The sequence below is a fragment of the Mustela erminea genome, chromosome 1, assembly GCF_009829155.1.
Source record: "Mustela erminea isolate mMusErm1 chromosome 1, mMusErm1.Pri, whole genome shotgun sequence".
Classification (NCBI taxonomy): Eukaryota; Metazoa; Chordata; class Mammalia; order Carnivora; family Mustelidae; genus Mustela; species Mustela erminea.
In genome coordinates this window covers 92,754,168-92,778,514 of record NC_045614.1, presented here as the reverse complement: position 1 = coordinate 92,778,514, position 24,347 = coordinate 92,754,168, and the positions used below count along the sequence as shown (strand labels likewise).

Genomic DNA, 24,347 nt, shown 5'->3' with positions numbered 1-24,347 from the left:
TTGCACAAAATCTTTAGTCCCTCTGACCACAGACTCTTTTCTGCTAACAAACAAACAAACAAACAAACAAAAATTAAAATGATCAAATTATGTGAGGCATATTTCACAACATCTACATTATCACAGGTGCCCCCAATACTAATACTTTTTGCCCTAATCTGTAGAAACCCCTTGGCCAGGCTGGCACAATAGTAATTGTGGTCATTCTTTTACCTGGTGCTCAGGACGGAGGCACATGGAGATCAATATTATATGTTCTATTACAATGAGGGTTGCCAGATACACTAAACAAAAACATGGACCCACCAGTTAAATTTGAATTTCAGATACACGATGAATAATGTTTAAGTCTAAGTATGCCCCAAACATTGTGCGGGAGATACTCGGACTTAAATATTTTTGACTCTTTGTCTGAAATTCTAATTTATTTGGCCATCCTATATTTTACCCGGCAACCCTAACAGCAGCAGTTCTCTTGAAGCAAAGCTCCCTGTGCCCTGCATCAGAATCACCTGAGCCCGATGATTAAATATGATTATTTCTGGGCCTCCCCTCAGATCTGCTGAATCAGAACCTCTGAGTGGAGAGCAGGACATCTCCATATGTACCAAATACTCCAGGCGCTTCTCAGAGTTTAAGAACCAGTCTTCAACACCGTGGGTGGAGAAAGCCTTCCAAAGACAAGGATGTGGTTCTTGAGGCCAACCACTCCATAGACAACAATTTTAAAGACCGAGGGTAGAGTCAATTTTCCTCAGCTGAGAGCGTTCTGGAACATGTATGTTTAACAAAAAATAATTTGGCACCAAAAAAAAAAAAAAAAAAGGAAATTCAAGGAATCACTGTGAAGAGTCCATAAAAAACATCTTTATAACTTAAAAACTTCATAAAGCAATGTGACCTTCAGTCTTTAAAACTGATTTCTAAAGAATGAGAAGCTTCAAGAACCGACATCCTTATCTGTAGAAGGGTCTTCTTCCGCTCAAGGAATTGAAGAATGACTCTCAAACACCAGGGAGCCTAACAATCTCCTGGACTGTTTGATAAACATGCAAATACCATACTTTATGAGTGGGTTAAAAAGAAAAAAAAAAAAAAGACAGCTAAGCCAAAAGTACGCACACTGTTGCTAACAGCAGCCCAGGGCCATGATGTCTTCGCCGGCATGTGGTGGTCCCCTGCCCCCCAAAGTGTGGTCTTTGACCCTGGGCAGAATCCCATGGGTCCTCCCTGCTCCAACGACCCTACCATTGATCACCCTTCAGACTCACCTTCGTGCTGAAGACAGGGCCTGAAGCCTCCGTGAACTTAATTACTACCGATGTGTGAACCTCAGTCATTAAGATAAATACTCCCGAATTTGGCCACTTACCAAAACTCTCTTACATCTAGCCCCTCTTGGGTTTATAAAACTTAACTGCCAAATGTAAAAGGAATAGTCTTCTTGGGAGAAATTTGTTACTTCTTGATTTGTCTAGCAGAACTGCCAAGGGCTCAGAGCATTCTGAGTTTTGGGTTTTTAACCCTGTGTACTTCCTGATGCCAAAGTACCCATAAATCGAGATGGTAAGTGAGGTGCAAAGAGAGGACAGAGTCCTTCGGGAACAGGAGACGACGGCCTGCGCTCTTTTCACACCGGCAGCGTCACTCATCTGAGCAAACTGACTGGCCTTTCCACCCCATCTCACCATCCTCAAATTATGAGTGAAGAGTCCCCTAAAAAATAAAAAACACCCTCAAAACGGGTTGCAAAGACCAAACCTATAGGAGCCAGCTCACGTGAAAGCTCATGTGAAAGCAGCCGGGTACAAATCACTGGGAAGGCACAGGCCCGCCACAGGGGCAGCCCCCGCCCAGCTGGGGTGCAGAGCCCTCATGCTACAAGGCCCACCAGATATTGGCTTCTTTGTAATTTTTCCCAAGAATAAGCACACTATGGTTCTCATGTGAAATAATCTGATCTTTAAAATATTTCTGTTGGGGGCGCCTGGGTGGCTCAGTGGGTTAAGCCTCTGCCTTCGGCTCAGGTCATGGTCCCGGGGTCCTGGGATCTAGCCCCACATCGGGCTCTCTGCTGAGCAGGGAGCCTGCTTCCCCCTCTCTCTCTCTGCCTGCCTCCCAGCCTACTTGTGATCTCTGTCTGTTAAATTGAAAAAAAAAAAAAAATAAAAAAAGATTTCTGTTGGATTTTTAAATTATTAAAAATTATAATGGGAGTAAATTAAAAAAAAAAAAAAAAAACTTAAGTCCTATCACGTGCCTAGTCTGAGAATTGCTGGCCTAAAGTAAAATGTTCTGGAAGGGCAGACTATTTTGTACACAGTGTAAGTAATACATAAAAAATGAAAGACTTTCAGTTGAAGAGGGTGAGGATAGACTGATATTTGGAAAACTATCAGGCAACAGCTCATAAACAAATAAATAAAATAGATAGATAGTAAGTAGATAAATAAAAGCACGCACCATGGTAAATGGCTGGTGAAGGGAGGGAGTGAGCCCAAGAAGGTAGCCAGCCCATGCTCAGAGCTCAGGCTTCAGGGAAATCAGATTTCCATGACCGTTCAAAAGGGTGATCTCAGAAGACTGGGACAGATAGTTACAATAGGGAACTAACAAAGCCCAAAGGTGGAAGTATTTTGGGGGACAGACTTTCTGGCCTTGGGGATGGTTGAGAAGACAGTGTCTGTTATCTCTGGTGACACAGAACCTACTGGAGTCCCATCTGAAGCTGCTTCAGATAAGCTGAGCTGCTGGGTACAAGGGACTGCTGGGTCCGCATTCTTGCCCCTCTGTTTCCTTCCTGGGTACCTTAGCAATTAGGCTCGGGTGCTCACTTCAGCACATATACTAAAAATAGCAATTAGGCTTGGTTCCCAGTGCCCCAGAAGAGGAGGTGAAGTGGGAGTGAGGATAAAATAGAGGAGGCACCAGGCCCTGAGCACATGGCCCCCAAGATTCGTGTGGGTCTCACTGCTATGACCTTCTGCTCATGGAGCAAAGACCCTTCGAAGGCCAACTCCTGAGATGCCAGCAGAGAAACAAGCCAGACTTCAGGCAGATGCCCTGCCTTGTGAATCATGAAAGTGTGCACGGCCCCTCCAGAGGCAAGGGAGCGGCACCAGAATGCAGTGACAGGTTGGTACTGGGGCTGCAAGGCAGCCTCTCAGGGCTCCCCCTGACTCCCCCTGCCCCCAAGTGCTGGCCCTGTACTAGTTCACTGGCCCGCCTCTTACCATCCGTCAGCGTCTGGAAGCACATCTTGCCGCTGAACTTGCCGTAGCCGGCCACCGTGCGGGCTCGCACTTGGACCACGTATACCATGCCGGGCCGTAGGCCGTCAATCCGTGCCGTATTGGTCTGACTCCTGGCCATTGAGGAGTTAAATTCATTGTGCTCCTGAAATAAAGAGCAAGAACAGTTTGTAGCCCGCTCCTGAGAGCCCCATCCCCCGCTGCTCTGCCCTGGAGCCCCAAGGCCCCATGAGTGGGATGCTGCCAGCAGCCCCAGGCCCTCCCTCTGAATGGGGGACAGTCTGGCCTGGACCAAGGGCACGAAGAATCAGCTGTGTTTCATGTCGCGGGGGGGGGGGGGGGGGGGGGGGGTTGCTCTCCAAAGGAAATCTCTGAGCAAATGGCTGGGCTCTCCAGGCCTGGCTGGGGGACTCACAGTCATTCTCTGCTCCTTTCCCTGCCAGGGTTCATGGACAGAATAACAGAACACATGCAGCTTTGCAAAACCCTGTGGTGTCTCAGGTCAGTAGAAGCAAACTGGACAACATCTGCCCTTTTTCTTGCTCCTACTGAGGCCTCGTCTTTTCTCTCCTCACTCAAGATCTCCCGGTTGGTCACTCCTCACCGTGGCTGTTCTAGACCACCCTTTAAGCCCCCACAAGTCCTAGTCCTTAGCTGAGTGACTTGGCGTCCACTCTGCAACAGAGCCCGAGGCCATTCTGGATAGTCCCTGCTACCCGCAGAGACTTTGCTTCTGCTTCTCACCCTCCGACTCCTCTGCCTATCGGGGTCCCCTTCTAGGGTGCTTCCTCTTTGCTGCGGATCTTATGGAATCTTTCATTTCTGCCTACACGTTTGTAGCCTCCCATTTCTTCTGCTACTCTCGCCCCACCAAATCCCAACTTTTCTAAAAAAAGATCTCTGACCTTCCCTAAAGCTATGACCTAATAAAAACAAAATTCCTAAATCTACGTTGACAGGCCTGTCATGAGGAAGCAATTCTAATCTCACATCCCCCAAATTGCTACTTTGCTGTCCCTCCAGGAACCACACCCCCAGACCCACGGCCTTTGCTTAGGCTGTTTTCCCTGTCTGAAATGCCTCTCTCCAGTGCTCCGTGGCACGCTGCCGATTCCCAGTGCCCACACTTCTAAGGCCTCCTCTTCCAGGAAGGCTTCCCATGGGCTGTTTTCATTGCTTCTCTTAATCGTTATATCCTACTCTCAGCTCCCTCGTAGATACCAGCCTGGCCTCTGGTCGTTTCCATGTGCACATCCTAGAGATTGCGGGTTATCTCCAAGTGTGCAGGAACAAAGGTTTCGAGTCTGGGCCTGCCCCTGTTTGCACCATCAATCTTGGAGCAGAATGGGGAGCATTGGTGAAACTGAGGAGCTTGGGTCACGGAGAGGAAAGCTCCCAAGCCCTGTGTGCACATCTGGGGCTCCCTGATGAGTTCTCGGCACAACGGTTCGAGAGGCATGGCGACAAATGCAGGGAAAGCTGATGGTAAGAGATGCGTAAGCTATATGCTCAGACAAGCCACAGACGTTTGGGAAATTGACCCAGGACAAAAGAATATAGTGTGATGTTTTTTTTTTAAATGCCATTGTTTTAAAAATATAAAGACGAGGGTGACCTCATGTGTATTCACTCAATCTTCGGGCCAGGTAGCTGCATTCATGACACACTACCATGTGCGGGGAACTACACACAGGCTGCGGAGACCGAGGCACGGCCCCTTTCCTTGGGGCAAATGAGCAGATGCCGACAGTAGTAGTGACGGAGTGACTTGGCAGAAGGCGGCTTGGGGAACTTTGGGGGAACAGCAGAGGGTCACCCATCAGGCTGATAAGGAGGCTGACAGCGATCTGGCAGAAAGAAGGCCGTCCTCTACAGAAGGAATAGCATCCAGAGCTCTGGTCATTACTATCTCAACACACTGGAGATCTGTGACCCGAAGTTACAAAAAGCACCTTACCACCTTGCAAATCAGGATAAAATACCATCGTTACAAAATCCGGGTAGCAGGCAGCTGTCTGGATTCTCTGGTTTTGCTGGAATCTGTGGAATTAGACGCCGCTTGAAAGAATCAAAACACTGACCAGTCCGCTCTTTTCCTGAAAACTGCTTCTTGGTGTATTTGTCTTAGGATTGTGAGGACAAAAACATTACCCCATAATCACTTTATAGCCCACACATTCTTCAAGAAGTTCAGTGATTAAAATGAGTCGTCGTCCTTGTTCCCTCCAACACCATTAATCAACCTTAGACAAATGAGTGAGAGCGAAGAGCACGGTTGCTTGCCTTTTTATTTTATTTTTTTTTAATATGGTGTCATGATTGATTTTGTAAGCATGTACGAGGAGGAGACTAGCTGTTGAAGGCACAGACCATGGCGCCCGTCCCCGACACGCAGGACAGGGCTGACGCCAAACCGCCAGAGTGCTCAAGGATTCTGTGCTAAATGAATGAATAAACACCATACTTCACACCGGTTATTGGGACCCATCGATCGAGCACAAGATATTGCCAAGATCTGAAAGGGCTTCTAGGAGAAAATGATCCAAAAATATGAAGGGCAGAAAGTCCCAAGGCCTCACCCAACCCATTCCAGCCCAGACAGTTATTATGAAGAGCAAGTAAACGTCTGAACGCTTAATCACGGAGACAGCTGAGAGCAGGTGTGGCTGCCCCTCCCATGGTTTGCCTACAAGCGCTGACACCAGGAGTGAAAAGTGCTACAAGACAGTAAACAAGAGAGAATGATGAATGGGAGCATATTAAAATGGGAAGGAGATGAGCATGGAGAGGCTCTGGGAGTGTCATCAGCTCGACGGCATCTGAGCTCTCTATTAATGAGCTGTTGGAGGAGGCCAAAGCCTCATTGATTCTATTCATAGAGTTGAAATGGAGAGGTGTGCCAAGCACAGATCGAGAGGGTGGCGTGAGGTAGGAGACCCAGGGAGGGTTTTCAGGGCTTGGAACACTATGGTCCATGGCCAGCTCCTGGTTTTTGTAAATAAAGTTTTATTGGAACCCAGCCGTGTCTGCCTTCTGATCTATTGTGTACGGCTGTTTTTCTTCTATGAAGGCAAGTTGAGTAGTCGGGACAGAGACTGTGTGGCCACCAACTTAAATATTTCTTCTCTGGTCCTTTATGCAAAAACTCTGCTGACTCCTGGCTTAGTAGAAGCTGCACAGAATGGAGGCATAGTGGTTTTGTTTCTTTGGATTGAACCCAGGATGTCTACCAGACTGAGTTCTCCTGTGTTTGCATCTTCTAAGACAGAATTCACTGGCCTCGTGGGGCATGGAGGCAGATCATTCTGCTTAGAAGTATCTGCATTTAAAATGAAGATGCGCTCTCATATTTCAGAGGCCATGTTCATTTTGAGATCCTCGGCATCAGCAGAATTATTATCCAGTTCAACACTGAGCTCAGAAGTTTGCGCCACCAGAATATAATAAGAATGTCCGTAGTTCTGGTTCTTTGTGGTGGTGGGCAAGTCATTGGACCTTCCTGGGACTTAGTGCCATCATCTATAAATTGGTTATACCTGGCTTGCAAGCATCTTTCTTTTATTTCTTTTAGGGCTCAGAGTTCATGGATCTGTGTATATTTGGCACATAATAGGTATTCAATGTATGGTGAATTGTGATCACTGTGGTTATTTCAAAATACCCTCGTAGGACAGTGTCTTTTTCTTTCTTTGCATTAGAAATGGTCTAGGCAATGGAACAGATCTTACAGTCCAGCACTTTGTAAGTGAAGTCTAGAGTTCCATAGAAACATACTGAACAGTAACCAATGCTTGGCCAAAGACTCTTCCGCATTCCCAAGGAAAGCATTGCTTCCTCTGGAGTGAGGACTATAATACGCTTCACTGAGGTGTAGAAGCTGCCTCAGGCATGGAGCTGCTGTACCCGTGTGTCTGTTAATGATTAGTATAAATTACTGAGAAGTAGGGACGTGGTCTGAAATGGGAGACTAAGCTTCCTTCATAGCATCAGAAGTTGAAGTTAATTACAGTGTTTCAAAAGAGGAAGTGTGCATGTAAAGGGAAAAGTAGCTGAGGAGCTGGGGTGTGGGCTGGGGAGCGAGGAGCCCCAGGACCCAAGCAGGCACCTGTCACAAAGCCCACCTCCATCCTGGGGTGGATGCCCTTGGCCGGTGGACTAGGTGGAGGGCAGGTGGCTCCCATGTATTCAGCCCCTCTCCAGCCCCGCCACTTGCCACACCTGGCTGTAGGCTCACTTCCTACCTGTGTGTTTGACAGCGAGTTTTGTTTTGCTTTGAACTTCTTTGTGCAGTGGTTCCTTTCCCCGTAACAATGATACAAATATTTACCACACTGGGTAGTGAGGAGAAAAGGAGGTAATGTTTACAAAGCTTCTGGTACCAGATAGGGGCAGACTAGGGAGAAATTCCTGTGATTTTTCTGAGATGATCTTCTAAGGCTCCAGTTCAAGTGTGTGTGGGAAGTCGGCCGTTGGCATCTTGTTGGTGATTCTGACATTGCATCATATATTGGTCACACGAGATCCCCTACTGAACTCTTAGGTCGACTTTGATGATGAAATGAGACTGTGTGGACAATTGGTCCAAACAGATTGGTCCAAAATCTTGTGGAAACCCAACATGTACTTTAGTAAATGATAGAAGATACCTAGCAAACGAGGGCCCCAAGTTCAAAGCTGCTTACGAATCCAGATGGTTTAGATTACCCCCGATTCACTGAATTATCTGAATCTACTGTCTAGAAACCCCGATGTTCTCTAAATGGAACAGAATGCTCCCTAATTCTCACCTTGCTCATAGGTTCTGCTGAAAGGGCCACAGGGCGTATCTCCTTACAGACTAGATTAGAGATCCATCTGGCCCTCCACTTTTGGGGACGTAAACTGCTCCCATTTTATGGATGTGAAAACTGTGACCTAGTGTGTCTAAGTAATTGAAGCATGGCTGCATGGCTGGTTAGCTATGGAGGGCACTGGAAACTAGGGTCCTGTTTCCCAAGGCAGTCATGTTCCATTGTTCAACACAACCTCCATGCCAGAGGGCTGCCGGTCTCCATCCCTGATTGTCTTCCGATTTCCACCGTCCCCTGGGTGATTCTGCCAGCCTTGGGGCTTTCATACCGTTTATGTACTGACAACTTCCAGATGGATTTGCCCAAGCTGGTCCTCTCTCCTGGACTGAAAACATGGACCTCTAGCTTCCTGCTTCCCTCTCAGAAGTGTTTTAGACATCGAGCTAAGTTTCTGTCCCTTCCTTTACCTCAATCATGGTCTACCACAGCAAGTCCCCTTTCAGGTAAATGATCAAGGACATCTTTCTATCAGGCCGGGCACAAACCTTCCCAAGTCTGAACTCCAACCTGCTAGAAATCCAGCTGCTCTGTCTTTGGTTTCTGTATCTGAAATTTACTGTTTCCCTGGTCCTCTCTTTCCATCCCAGTGGATCCTCGTTCCATCCCATCATCCTTGTTCTAGCTGATTGTAATCTAGCAGGCTGGTTTTTAATGGGATGGCTGAATGATCCTCTTAAAATAGAAGTCAGATTTTGTCTGTCCTCAGCCCCTAACCCTGCTACAGAGTCCATCTCAGCGGGAGAACTGAAGTTCTAAGGTCCCACATGATCACCTCCTTTGGTTATCTCTCTCACCTGTCTGCTACTTTCCCATCGCTTGTACCACTCCAGTCATGCTGGTCTTCTTCCTGCTCCTAGAGTCACTAGTCATGACCTTGCCTCAGGGCCTTTGCATAGGCATCTGCCCCTCTCTCCTCCATTTCACAATAACCTCACCTCTTTCAAGTCTTTACTTGAAACCTACCTGCTCTAAAAGGCCTCCCTTTACCATTCTATTTAATTCTAACAACCTGCTCCTCCCCCAATCCTGACCCTCTTGATCACATTTGCAGTTCTCTGCTTTTTCTATTTTCCTTTGCATGGCTCATTTTCTAACATACCCTATGGTATCCTTATTTATTGTGTTCATTTTCTGTCTCCTTCCATCAGAAAGTAAGCCCCAGGAGGGCAGGAATCTTTGTTTAGATCATTAATATATCACAAATGGTACATGCCAAATAGCAGGCATTCGATAAATGCTTGCAGAACAAGGAAATAAATCTGGTGTTTTCAGAAACAGTGTGTTGGGTCAGTGTTTTCCTGGGATTTTGCAAATGGTACAGTTTAACATGGTGCCTCCCCCACAGAGACCAAGGGGGCCTGCTCCACAGGGCACCATTTCCCTCCTCTTGGCACTGTGTACCCTGCTGTGGGTCCCAGGAACAGCTGCTAAAGAACAGTCAGTAGATAACACACAAATTTCTATTTCTAATAATTTCTAGCTCATCCTTTTACATTTCCGTTTACAAGTTTTAATCTCTATAAATATACTAGCACGGCGTTACAAGCATACGATTTATAAATAAACAAACATATCAGAAGAACACGGTCCAACACTTTGGAAAACACTGGTCTGCAAAATTACAAAATCTTGGGAAGTTTCGGGGACACGTGGCAGTGTTGTGACATCTGTGTCAGTACAGCAAACACACGCCTGGGAAAATGGGGTTAGTTCTGGCCCTACCAGCCATTTAGGCAGCAGGGTAGACTGCAGCCATTTAGACAGCAGAAGATTCTCTCCTGAGAGAATGGCATGGACAGTGTGTAGACTTCGGGGAGTTTTGCCAAGGAAGACCCAACAAACCCTCCCAAGGAGCTTCTGGCCTCCATCAGCAGAATCCTCCTTCCCTCGGGACTTCCTCTAGCCTGCCCACATGTGCCCTACGCGGACCACCCTCCACTGAATGGCAGCAGGCCTCACCTTCTCATAGTACCGGATCTCATAGTCCAGGATGATGCCGTTGGGCTGCTCTGGCTGTGGCCATGACAAGGTGATGCTCCTCATGGTGGCACTGACTTGGTGCATGATGGGAACAGTGGAAGGGGCTGTGGAGAGAGGAGAAGACAGGGCAGGTGAACAGACCCTCAGTTAGATGACAAGTGTGGTCTTTCAGAGATAAATGAGGAAAGAAGTATCTCTGGGTTTGAACCTCCCCTTTCTTTCTCACCAGCTGAGCTCCCTGTGGGTTTTGCCTAACAGAGTACGGATAACAAAGGAGAGAAAAGGTGATACTTTAGGACTGGGAGCATACATGGGGGCGGGGCTGGAACGGGCACAGTATTTTTTGTGCAGGGAGGAGAAAGGCTTGACCCAAAGGAGATGGCTAGAGGAATCCCATGAAAACAGTGTGGCCTGGGGAAGCTGGAGCCATTTAGGGAGGGGGCTGAAAACCAGGGCAAGTCTAGGCTTCCGACAGTGGGACAAGAGGGACAAGGGAAAGTTTCTGAACAGAAGGTGGAGAAGGAATCTTAATTTCCTGTTAACGGGAAGAGCTATTGTAGAGAGGAGAACCTGGAGACAGGGATGCTAATGAGAGAAGAACTGGTCAGTGCAGAACTACTGCAATGGAAAGGAATGCTCTAGCAAATACCTCTTTCCCAAACTGCATGCAAGATTTTGCTGCACTTCAAAATACAGGGAGGAGGCATCTCTCAATGAGACATGAACACAGACAAACAGCCGAATTCATTCAGACTTCTGTCAGAGTTTTCCAAATGAGGGCATTTGCAACAGAGAGCTCACAAATATAAATGAAGAAATGATACACAAACCAAACATTTGGAAACAGGATAATAATTCCAAAATCTGTGAAGTGATTCCAAAACCTCTGTTCGGAAAAAAATATTATTTATTTCCCAATTCGACACTTTTCACACGCTGTAAGTAAAATGAAAACAGTCTGGAAATAACAAATGAGGGTTGTCTTTCTAGGGGAAGAGGCGGGTAATGGATGAGGCTTCCAACTGCGCTCTGCTCAGGGGCTGTTCCGTTTAGTCCTGGCACTTCTGCAGCGATAGGAAGGTCGTATCCTCACGCAAACCCCACTTCACACGGGTTTCTCGGGGGACTGTGGCGGAGCGACACTTACTAGCCTCACTTTAAGTGAAGGGATCCCCGTCCAGAGCATGGCTACGGGTCTGGGCGCGGGGGTCACTTTGCTCTCTGCTCTCGGCTTGCTGGGCTCTCAGGGAGTACCGAGGACATGGTGGCCCCCAGGCCAGGGGTGGGGATGCTGAGTTCTTGTCACGAAGATGCCCACAGTCCTGGAAGCCCCAGGAGAGCACAGGGTGAGACGTGGTGTTAGGAGGGCTTAGAATAATGGAGTCCACCCAGGACCCTGCACAGTTCCCATTAAGGGCCCCCAAAACACACTTGCAAGAGCTCCCACCCTTGGGAGCATAGCCGACTCATGGCCCCGGCTGCTGCCCTCGGAAGCCACTTAGAGCCCTACCCTCCATAGGCTGCTTCCAGCCATTGACTGAGAGCAGTGAGGATGCTTCCAAAGACCAATTCCTAACCCTTCTGTTGGGCAGCTTTCCCCCAAAGACTCCCCATCGGACTCACCGATACTTCTTTATACAGCGTGGTGGTCAAAGTCTTCCCATCCAGTCCTCTTTCCTGCCCTCTCTCCTTCATTGTGATCTGATGGCTCTCCTGGCTTCCTCTGGCCTCCCCTCCCATTTCCCCAATCTCTGGCACCTCTAATCCCATCTTGATGTCTGCTTCATGGAGGACCTGATTTTATGCAGTCCTGAATCCCCCTATTAAGGATTCTCTGCTGGGCCCTGCTGTGTCTCCAGAGACGGGTTGCTCACTGCCTCTGGGAGCTGTGGCTTCATACTTGGGTAGCTCTCACCAATTTGCGTGTCTTCCTATCCTTATCTCAAATTCGTCTTCTTCTCAACGGTCTCAGTTCCACTGACTAAAGTAATAGTGAATGCTCCTTCTTCCACGGAATGGCTTGTCAAATAGCTAAAGAAACTAGTTAGGTCTCCCCTGAGTTTTTCCTGCTGAAAAGAATGGCCAGATACTATGAACATTTCTCCCATGACATGTAGTTACCCGAGGTGGCTCTTGTCCAAATGGGGCTCATATTGTCTTTTTAGGCATGTGGCCCAGAGGTAAATTCAATTCTCCCACTGCTGTTTAAGCAGCAAAGATTATTAGGGCAAACCTACCATCTCCCATAATCTGTGTATTATACATCTGTTAATGGGACCATCAAGTTGTTTTGTTTTGTTTTGTTTTTTGTTGTTGTTTTTTTGCACCAAAAACATGTTACTCAAACCATAAAAGACTCAATCTCAAAAAACAGACTGAGGGTTGCTGGGGGGAGGGGGGACGGGAGAGGGTGGTGGGGATATGGACACTGGGGAAAGTTTGTGCTATGATGAGTGCTGTGAAATGTGTAAACCTGACGATTCACGGACCTGTACCCCTGGGGATAAAAATACATTATATATTTATTTAAAAATTTAAAAGTTAGGGCGCCTGGGTGGCTCAGTGGGTTAAGCCGCTGCCTTCGGCTCAGGTCATGATCTCAGGGTCCTGGGATCGAGTCCCGCATCGGGCTCCCTGCTCAGCAGAGAGCCTGCTTCCCTCTCTCTCTCTCTGCCTGCCTCTCCATCTACTTGTAATTTCTCTCTGTCAAATAAATAAATAAAATCTTTAAAAAAAAAAAAAAATTTAAAAGTTAAATAAAAAAAATTTTTTTTAAATGCCCCTGCCATTTGATTCTGAAATTACTGTCAAATCTAAGCTTTAGGTTTCCTCATGGTGCGTTCCTCTTCTTTTGTTTGTAGAGTAAGCTTCTGGCTCTGACTACAGGGATCTACATGTATGTTTTTACCTTTATGGGGCTATATTTGGCCTATGAATCTGGTAAACTGAAACAATTTTTGATCCTGATTCAACCATCAAAGGCACCTTCTCTTCCTCCTAACTTAGCATCATGATCCAGATCCATTAATGAACTCATTAAACAAATGTTCACGGAGCATCTGCCATGCGCCAGGCGCCGTTCTGGGTTCTAGAGATTCCACAGTGAATGAAAAAAAAATTCCCTGCCCTCATGGAGTTTATTTCCTAGTGGAGAGATTCAGAGGCCAGATGGAATTGACCAATCACAAGGGATTTTAAAATAGTAACAAGGGAACCAGTGGAGCAGGGGAGAAGGTTACAGAGAATGCCAGAGTATAGCAGGCCAGCTGGGAGAAGGCTGTAGTTCCAAACCACTGGGTCAGCAAGGCCTTGCCTGAGAAGTCGATGTGGAAGGATGGGGTGGGAGAAGGGGGGCAGACACGCACACACCTGGGAGAAGAGCCTGTGAGAGGGAAAGGCCAGGGTCACAGTTCTAACCTGGGAGTAGCCCAGTGTTCCAGATGAGCAGCCAAGAGCCAGTGGGACTAGAGCAGAGATGAGGCTGCAGACAATGGCTCCTACCCCGAGTGAGATGGAGGGCCACGGGAGGGTGGTGGGCCAAGGAGTGACACCATCTGACCTGTGCGTTAACAGCCTCACCCTGGGCTGCACTGCAAATAGAATGCCGGGGCCGTGCCAAGGCTGAAAGCTCTAGCTTCACACAATTGCAACGATCCAGCTGCAAGCCTGTGGCTACTCGGACCAGGTTCGGAGCGGTGGAGGGGGTGAGAATGGGGGTGGTCAGATTCTGAATAGATTTAGCACCTCTCACTGGATGTGGGGTGGGGAAGAAATGGAAGAGCCCAGATGACTCCAAGGTGTTCAGCCTGAGTAACTGGAAGAGTGGGGCTACCGTGAACTGAGATGTGGCAAGACAGAGTAGAAGCTTCTGCGCAAGGGCGCCTGGGTGGCTCAGTGGGTTGGGCCTCTGCCTTCGGCTCAGGTCATGATCTCAGGTTCCTGGGATCAAGCCCTGCATCGGGCTTTCTGCTCAGCAGGGAGCCTGCTTTCTCCTCTCTCTCTGCCTGCCTCTCTGCCTACTTGTGATCTCTCTCTCTGTCAAATAAATAAATAAAAATCTAAAAAAAAAAAAAAAAAAAAAAGAAGCTTCTGTGCAGGCAGATGCACAGATAGGAGGTCCAGACTGGAGACAGTGGTGTTGAGCCATCAGTATTTCAGAGATGCCGAAAGCTGCAGGATAGACAGAGGCCCTCGCGGGAATGAGAAGAGAATATATGATCTACGATTCAGGAGAGGAGGAGAAATAGCCGAGGACCCGGAGTAGGCAAAGCCAATGAGATGGCAGGAAGCAGGGGAGTGGGATTACCTAGAAGTCAAGTGTCAAGGAGTGTCCTCAGGAGGAGGGAACGTGTGAAATGCTACCGCGAAGTTATGTAAAAGGAAACCAGGAACTGAGCTCGGAGTTAGCAACAGGCTGAATGCTTAAGTGGGGATGGCTCATGGCTGGCATTCCTGACCTCAAGGGCACTGGGCAGAGTCAGGGAGAGGAGGAGTTGCCACAGTGTCTGGAGTCAGGCCAGATCACAAGGGGATCCTGGTGGGGCATCAACACAGGCGGTTTGGGGACACCTGCTTCCTCCACCCCTGCCACACTTGCTGCCCAGCTCCACGCTGCCCACAGTCCACATGGACACACGATTTAATGTGTTGCCAACCACATCAATGCCATATAGGTATCCTCCTCTGCCTTGAGAGCTAAAGCACCATAGATTAGAAATTGGAAAGATTAACCTAATGGCCTGAGGATTTTGATGGACTTGGTTCTTTCCTTGGCCTCTAATCCCTGGAAAACCACCATTCAAGACTCAACATATTTGCCAACCACTGTGCCAGGCCCCCACTCTAGTCACTGGGGACAGAAGGATGAGTTTAAAAAAAAAAAAAGTCACAGCCCTGTCCTGAAGATCCCTGGCATCTAGCTGTGGTTAGGTGGTAAAGAGGTAATCATGGGGCAGATGATCCAGAAGCAATCCAGAGCCAAATCCGAGAGGAAAGTCCCCGTTCCACAGATGGCAAAGACCTCCCAGCCAGTCGGTATGTGAACCAGGAAGAAGCTACCAGAGGGTAAGGGTCACCACTGCCCACACTGCTCAGATTTATGGTGATGACAATGTTCCCAGACCCCCTTGCAGGCTGTTTATCCTCACACAGGTCACTCTAAATGTCTTATGTTTTTATTGAGATGGGATTTAACACGTGGGAGGGTAATGGGAGAATATTCCTCTTCCTCCCTGAAAACCAAGGGCAGCCTACATTTGGTACTCTGACATGGGTCATCACCAATCTGGTTTTTTGGGGTGACAAATATGAATTTATTTTCCTTCTCCAAGTGCAAATGCCATCTCTAAATCTGGTGTTTTACATGCTATGAAACATTCTTACAAAACAAAAAATAAAAAATGAGTTCAGATATCCATACAAACACCACCTTCTTCTGGCAAAATTAGGCAGACGAAAGAGGATTGGGAAGATAAACTCAAAGCAGCAGCCCCACGAACCCTGAATATGCTGGTTTCAACAGGAAGTCTTGGCCTATTGTCTTTTCTCCATAAACTTGCCTCCTCAGATGAAGAAATGGTTTTATTGAATGCTTGAAAGAGTCTCTCCCTCACAAGAGCACTTTTGACTAAATTGAACATTCTACGGAGAGAAGAAAATGAAAATAAAGAGCTCATGAAACTATTAAAATTTAGCAAAGAAATAAACATGGAACTTCTTTTAGAATTAATAAGAATTAGCTTAGGGGTTATTTCGGGGAAAAGGGCACTGAAGGCTCGAGAAGGTTCCTAAAGAGGAGATGCTCCAAAGCCCCAAATATGATCAAAATTGCCTTGTACTCCTTCTTAGCACAATACAGAGGCTGGACCTGATAAGAAATCAAGATGCAAAAAGAAGAGGGGGAGGCAATGCGCAGTGTCGTGTCAAGCACCCAGGCAAAATTAGCTGGGTTCAAAAAAGAACCGGCACCAGGAGTGCCTGATAAGGAAGCTACTGCCAGTAATAAGAGGCCCTTTAGATGTGTCAGAAGCAGCGAGAGACTTAACCTCCACTGGTCAAGGGGCTCAGAGAAGGAGAAAATGCAAAGACGGGCTGAGTCAGTGAGTCACTGTCTCTTTTTCGCCAAGGAAGACTTTGGGGAGATCATACTCCCAAATTGCTTTTGAAGCAGGCAGATCCAAGATAGCATATCACATACAGCAGAGAAAGTGTGCAGAATGTTCTCGCCTGAGCTGACAAATGAGATGTGGATAAATTGCCGAGACAGGACAGCCTCGACTACAAGTTATGAAAGAACTCACAGGTGACACAGGGCAAACAGGGGCCCACACTGGTCACAGGTCATCGCTGCCCGTGGCCTTGGCCAGCCCTCCATTTGTAAGGAAGGCTTCAAAGGAGATCGTAGTGTTTGTGGTCTGGGAGGGGGGGCGTGTATCTATCCCAGAGTCAACCCAGAATCCAAACCTTGAGTCTTTGTGTGTGGAACCATTGCTGTCCTTCCTCTGGTTCACCTGGACCATGTATTTTATGTTTGTGACCTTCCTAGACCCTTTCATTTAGTTACTGACTCAGTCATATCCAAAGTCTTCCTCTCATTCATTTTGTTTTCCTTATTTAATAAAGGCATTTCCACCCCCCCAACAATTAAGCACCTCAAATCCCAAAATATGAGAATGAGTTGATGCTTTTTTTCTAGGACAATTACTGACTTCTAATGCATTATCTTTGCTTATTAAAAATTGCTTCCTAATGTCTTAATTGATTTTTATGTCAAAATAATTCTTTCAAACAGCTTTAACCATAATCCATTTGGGGATATAATAAATGATGTAACAGTTTACTGTATTAAATTATTTTATTTAAGATATCAAAAGTACTTAAAGCAGTTTTAAAAAACAATAGCAACACACACATACATTCAAAATTAAGTGGATCTATCGGAGAAAAATGCCTGAAGAGTTTATAGAAAATATGAAACTTGGGGTGCCTGGGTGGCTCAGTGGGTTAAAGCCTCTGCCTTCGGCTCAGGTCATGATCCCAGGGTCCTGGGATCGAGCCCCACATCCGGGTCTCTGCTCGGTGGGGAGCCTGCTTCCCTTCTTCTCTCTCTGCCTGCCTCTCTGCCTACTTGTGATCTCTGTCTGTCAAATAAACAAAATCTTTAAAAAAAAAATATGAAACTTGGGTTTCAAGTTTTGGCAGATTTCATCTTAAGGGAAAACAGTGATGCTTCTGCAGGTAGAAAGCAGACCAGGAACAGTCTTGCTCTGAGGCCACTTCTCACCTGCCTTAGGAGCTGGGGTGAGGGTCACGGCTGAGTCCCCTTCCCCTTGGCTCAGGTGACAGCCCTTGTAAGTCTCCTGGAAGATAAATGACCTCTCTACTTAGGGGGACCTTCATAAGTGAATTTTCCAAGGAGGCCCATAGAAAGAGCCCATCTGCATTGCTCACGATAATCCATGCTGGGCAGGTGGGGGAAGTATTTCCTGGCCCTTCTGCGTGGTACGTGGCAGAGGGAAGGTCGTCACAGCGACCTCTCAGAGAGATGCTGCTATCCCACACCAAACAGTGTGCTCTGAGGCTTAGGAATCTCTTCTACCTTCCTGGGCATATGCTTTTGCTGGGAGGAATATCCCTCAGCTGACGGACATTTGGCTTGTTTACACATTTTGGCTGTTGGGAATAAGGCTGCTAAGGAACATTCATGTACAAGTTTCTGTGCTGACCTAGGTTTGCATTTCTCTTGGGTTTATATCTCATTGTAAAATGGCTGGATCACATGGTAATGCTAACTTCTTCTATTCTTTCTAGAATAGCATTTTCCAGCCAAATTATTCTTGCACTAACCACCCACAATCTGTATACCACAGACCCCAGCTATGAGGAAAACTAGGCAGGGTGAGGAATAGTCAGGATCCTAGAGCGCAGCCCAGGGCAGTAGGAATTGGCAGAAAGAGAGAAGAACTATGGCCCCTACAGATGCCATAGAGACACGTGTGTTCCTATTCTGCCTTCTGCTTCCTGTGCGATCTTGGACTAAGTTCACTTAACATCTCTGGGCCTCAACTTCATCAACTATAAAACAGGAGTATTGATCCTTGTGTTACAGATTTTTCGAATGTTCTGTGGATATGCCCTGTACTGCCTCTTGCTCTTTCTACCTAAATCTAGTCTGCTAGGCTACGGGATCTCAGCAACCACCTCACAGTCTCCTTCTGGGTCCACTCCTCTTTACATATGCAAAGCAATGCCTGGGCATAGCTCCTGATGTAAATGTGAAAAGCACAACCCAGCGACAGTTCTGGGCATTTATCTGATAAATATCTTTGTGGGGATAAATGAACATGTCTACCCACTCAAGATGGACATGATGGAGAAGAATGGGCTTGGAGAAGGGGAAGGTTCACAGCAGGGTTCCCTAGAGGTTGGAATGATGGATGCTCCAGAAGACAAATTGTTTCCTGTGACATCTCACGATGACCTAAAGTTTTTCTGGGAAGTAATCTAGGATGTAAACAATAGGTTCCTTGTCCTTGAGGACAGGGGGACCTTGTGACTCTGTGAGGGGATGAGCCATGGCCTACCCATCTGATAGTGTGACTCAAACCCAGGTGTCATGGATGCTTTCTTTGCTCTGTCCCTGCCTTTCTCATGGTCTTGTCACCTGTATCTCCTTACTCCTAACATCCTGTCTCACCTCCCTTGTACACTCCTGGGCCTCTTCATGTCACATTATACAGCAGCCAGATTACTCTTTCCAAAGCTTGATTCACGCATGTTATTCTGATGCTCAAAAACCTTCAGTGGGGGGTGCCTGGGTGACTCAGTCATTTAAGGGTCTGACCCATGATTTTGGCTCAGGTTATGATCTCAGCATTCTGAGATAAAGTCCCTAGTCAGGCTCTGTGCTCAGCAGGGAGTCTGCTTAAGATTCTCTCTCTCCTCTGCCTAACCCCATAAGGTGCTTGCGCTCATTCTCCCTCTAAAATAAATAGATCTTTAAAAAAAATATTCAATGGCTTCCCATTGGAAAAAGTCCCAATGTCCCTTCTAACATTTAACAACATGGCAGCCCCTGACCAGTCCAGGCTGCACCCCCATGTCCCCCAGAGGAGCCCATTGCTTTCTTTTAACTGCTCCACACACCCTGTCCCAGTAGAACCCAGCTTTGGAGGATCTCTGAAACATCTCTTCATGACCCAGTAGCCTTCAGAGTCACAGATCAGGCCACATGCTGCCCTGCCTTAGTCCCGCATGACCACGCCTACCAGGGCACCTTGTGTCCCCCCACCCCCAATTCAAAGCCCTTATTTTAGTGACTCTCATCGGTTGTAATTTCCACCTTGGGACAGTGCACTGTGATCTAACTTTCCAGGTGCTCATCTCTGCTCTCCATCACTGGAATGAACTCTTTAGGGCATAAGTCATGTCTTTAGCCTCTTCCCACCGTGTTAGCACGTAATAGATGTTCCATAAAAGTGTGCCCTTACGGTAATGATTGCAGGCTCTTCTCTAACGACACTGAAAGTAAAAGGGTCAGAAAATCATGTACCAATACCTAACATGGATAGTGGCCCTTCGGGGAGGAAGGTGGGGTGGGGAGGGGAGGCAAGGGTGTGAACTGCCTTCTACAGAGCACGCGGAGGGCAGCAGGATCAGTTGGATGTTCCCACCACAGAACGCCTCCACATCAGAGTTAATATCACCCTCTGCTATTCCTCCCTGGGAGCAGGGAGGAATACAGAGGGGGGCTGAATATAGCAGTTCTGGGTGCCCGGGGACAGGGGTGCCTTTACACGGCATAGAGCCAGAAGCTGGGAGGCTAGGGCTATCCTCACTTCACTGAAAGCTTTCAGCTGAAATGCTACCCTAACGTTAGTAGCCTTCTAATTTTTCTTCTTTTTTAGGTGCTGTGGAATCCTTTCTCCCAACCAAATTCTCCTTGAAGCCTTAAAGGAGAAACAGAGCAATTCAGAGCTGCTCTGGGTGAATCAGAAGCAGGAGTTCCAGAGCCCTGAAGCCAGTCCCATTTCCTACGTCCCCAGCCCAGACTCCGAACAGCTCACCGAGAGATCCAAAAATTCTGGAAAGCCTCCAAAAGTCCCCTTGAGGCCTCAGATTAAATTATGGGTGCTCCTAAAAGGCATGGGTGACAAGAGTGGGAGTGAGGGGTTAGAGGTGGTGGATTACCTTTTCCTTACATGAAACACATTCTTCAGAAAAAAACTAAAATCTCAATTTATTTTTTTTAAAGAGTATTTGGTTTTGTTTTGTTTTAAAGATTTTATTTATTTATTTGACAGACAGAGATCACAAGTAGGCAGAGAGGCAGGCAGAAAGAGAGAGAGGGGAAGCAGGCTCCCTGCTGAGCAGAGAGCCCGATGCGGGGCTCGATCCCACAACCCTGGGATCACGACCTGAGCGGAAGGCAGAGGCTTTAACCCACTGAGCCACCCAGGTGCCCCTAAAATCTCAATTTAAATGTCAGCTAAAGACTTCAGGCCCACCAGTACGGAAGACAAAGAAAAAGAGTTTGCACATCGATGAATTGTGCAAACGACGAATTGTGTTTCCTCTGACATTTCTATTCTGGGAGATAACTTCAGGAAGGTGCTGCTCACATAACGGGTTCTCCCTCTGATGATGAAAACTCATTTCATTGCACAAATATGCTTGAATTTTACATTAGGAAGCCTGACTCATTAAATATTTTTGGTGCAGTAACACTTCTGGCCAAAGTAGATTAAACAAACAAGCAATTAGTTTGCAGACTGGATATGAATACAAAAGCAGAATTAATTATTTTTCTAATTATTTTCCTCTATTGTGGACATTGGCTTCTTGACTTCTGCTCCGGGCTTGCCTTGAGATGACCCTGACACGCCCTTCCAATCTTCCTCTTTACCTTGGAGTCAGCTAAGGACAGAGGACTGCTTTGAGGGGATGGCATCATTTTGATTCTGTTGTAGAATATTGGCTGAATCTCCCCCTGGGCTCAAAAAAGCAGGAGTGGGAGAGAGAGTGGGGGTCTTAGGCCCAGGTGGCTGAGTCAGCCCTATATCCCTGACTGGGGCTTCCTTCCTGGGTCCATCCACAAAGGTCCTGATTCCAAGCCAAAGGCAGGGGTAAGACAGCTGAGGGTAGGAGCTGGGGGCTGCTCTGGGGATGCAGGTTTATAGCAGAGGGTGATATTAATTCTGATGTGGAGGCGTTCTGTGGTGGGAACATCCAACTGATCCTGCTAGTTCTCAAAACGGGATCCTTGATCAGCATCACCTGGGAACTGGTGAGACATCCCGAATCTCGAGCCCCACTCCAGGCTACTGGATCAGAAACTCGGGGGTGGGGGAAGGGCTCAGCAATCTGTGTTTTAACAAGCCCTTCAAGGGATTCTGATGTACATTTCAATTTGAGAACTATTTGTCTAGAAATCTAGAAATTGGAATATAAAATTTTGAAAGGACAGCTGAGGTTATTAAGTTTTCTACTAATTCTTCCAATTTATGGGTTTAGAGCACTGACGGTGAGAGAGGAAGTGACTTCCCTAACCCCTTAGCAGGTGAGAGCAGTGACAGAAATGATGGTGCTGGCCATCTCTGCTCTCCTCCTACACTCAGGCTTCTAGCCCGGGGGATGCCCGGCACAGGGGAGGGCAGTGCCTCAGGGAGATCAGGGGAATCCAGACAGGTGGAAATGGGTGGAGCCCTGGGCCAGAGGAAGGAAGCATCCAGCTCATGGGGTCCTGGGTGGCCTCCTATCCCCACAACTGTATGGGTCTCCCTTCTCTTGACTCTGATGCCTGGGGACATCTGTGCCCTGCAGCCCTCTGAAATGTGGCAGTGGACAGTTTCATGCCTAGCACAACTCAAGGTCAGGAAGTGGGCTATGTCCTCCTTATTCCCAGTCACCACCTCCACACTGTGGCTCACCCTCTCTGGCACCCTCTGTTAAAATGTCACTGGGCAGAGCTGCCGCTCTTCACATTGGGAGCACTGTGTACTCACTCTTACCACCAGTCCTGACTCACTGAAGACCTGGGTTTCTGTCTGCTCCATCCCAGGACTTGCCCTTTGGTGGATAACTTCCATGTCCAACCACTTCCTGTTCCCCGACCCCCACCACTCTTCCACATCTGCCCATTCTCATGGCACACCTGGATTCAGTTTCACCTGAAGTGGCTCCATTTTCAAAGCCACAAACTCAGGTCTTCTCCTTCCTCCCAGCAACCTCTGACAAGCCCCTGCAACTCTGGCTGGCTCAACCAGCCCCTCTCGGCCTTGGCTCAACCAGCCCTCTCGGCCTTGACTTCCACCCCACACGTCAGCCCTCTTCCTTATGTGCATCCCTCATTATCCAGCCCAGTTCCATCTTTGTAATAACCTAACTGGCAATAATCCCTTAACCCTCAGGCATGAGTCGCCTTTATCTTTTCTGAGGACACAGCCAGCAAAACTCATCTCAAGAGAGATCCATGATTAACTTCCTGCAGGGTCAGCCATGCACTGCTGAGAAGGTCACGTAACAGGGCAGGTGGATGGCTTCGTAAACACGTGATCCCCAGCTTCCAAGGAGCCCTCAGCGCTTCCTGGAAATGAGGGATTTCTCTCCTCAATCCCATCCCCCACTCTCTGCAACGGCCCTGCCAAACTTGCCATGCTCTTTGAACCGTCGACCCCAGTACTTCGTGCACTCTCCGCAACCAAGCTCATCTCCCTCGTTGTGGAGAAAATACCCAAATGCAGAAGTCGTACCTGGACTCTGGAACTCCAAATGTCCACAAATCACACATGCGCAGAACTGAATCCCCCCCTCCCCTTGCCACTGTCCCTGAACACTTCCGGGTCCCCTGGTATGTCTCCAATGTATTTGCAAACCATCCGCTCATTCTCCTGCTTTGTTTTCTCTCTTCTCCATGTCAGCTGTCTGTGAGACGCCCCCTAGGAAAGCTGTTCCCTAAGCCGCATTTCCAGTCCCCTCTCTGAGGACCTGTGGCCACGTTCAGCCCAACACCCACAACCCCCGACAGCCTTTCCTCCCTTCCAAACTGTGGCACCTCATCACTATGCCTCAAGGCTGCTTGTTGTGCTCAAACTTCACCCTGTTCCTGTGGCACAGCTGTCTCCCTTGTCCTTACAGTCCTTGTCCTGGGCTCTCACTCTCTCCCAGGGCATCACATAAGCCAACAGACACCGGGAGGTCCTGTCCCCAGCCGTTGCTCTGCACACCCACCCCCTCCCAAGCTTCCTCCACCACAAGCAAACATGCACCTACAAACAAGAGACAGCCGGCTGGTTTATGAGGCACCACAAGACCATGAATGTTAAGTAAGGCCAGAACAGAGGACACTGTGCTGACGTACAGGGGTTAGTAGAGGAGTGAGACCTGGTCTTTTCCCCTGGGAGCCATAAAGTCTATCAGGACAAGTACAGCCTATGTGCATGAAAAACTAATGCACGTGCAAGAACTCATTGTATCATCCTTGTAACTAGTACAATTCAGAGACCAATAAGGATTTTGCATGGGGCAGATAGGCTCCCAGGGGGTCTTGTGCCCTTGAGCTCTTCTGGACAGACAAAGCATTTGCTCTGTTCTGAAAGGAAAGGAAAGAAGAAAAGAGAAGAGAAGGGAAGAGAGGCGGGGACAGGAGGGAGGGGTGAGGATGGGAGAGAGGGGCAGAGAGGAGAGGGGAGGAAAGAGGGAAAGAAAGGCACACACATTTTAAGATCCTAGGGCTCCATTCCTTCGCCGATGTCCTGCAGCTGGGGCCTCAGAAGGAAACTGATCCCAAGGCCTGAGGGTTGGCCAAGAGTCTCCTTTGAACTGGAATATATTTGTGGTCTGGTGTTGCCTTTATTTACCCAGAACATTTAATGCGCCTTTTTTTCTCCCTCTTTCACATCCGCTCAGAGAAGATGTTAATTTTCTGAAATTAAACACTTAGCTTGATTACTGTTTTGTTAATTGCGGCATTCAAAAACCCCTGGTGCTCCTGCCTGTTTAACATGGCTGGCGCTGTGAAAATGACAGGCACGGAGTTGGCACGCCGGTGGACAGACGGCGCGTCAGAACGCCGTCCCAACCACCCCCAGCTATGCATTCGCTCCAGTAGCTGGGGCTTGCCCACAGGGGAGCCGCAGCCCGGCTCATAGCACAGGGTCTCTGAGGGTCATGTTTTGGGAGGACAGTGCCACCAGGAAGTTCCAGGTCTCAGCCACATCTGGAAGAATGTTGGGGCTTAACTCCAAACCCAGCACCTGCCCAGAGATGT

The 24,347-nt window shown here is 47.8% G+C and overlaps 1 protein-coding gene across 1 annotated transcript in view; it reads right to left on the bottom strand.

Moving 5' to 3' along the window:
- The window catches only part of EPHB1 (EPH receptor B1), a 425,495-nt gene that overhangs the window by 86,676 nt on the left and 314,472 nt on the right, over positions 1–24,347 (bottom strand). The window contains exons 6-7 of the mRNA XM_032333747.1: positions 10,061–10,185; positions 3,234–3,396 (exon numbers count right to left, since the gene is read on the bottom strand). Coding sequence (XP_032189638.1) covers positions 3,234–3,396; positions 10,061–10,185 — 288 coding nt within the window. The remainder of the gene's footprint in view (positions 1–3,233; positions 3,397–10,060; positions 10,186–24,347) is intronic.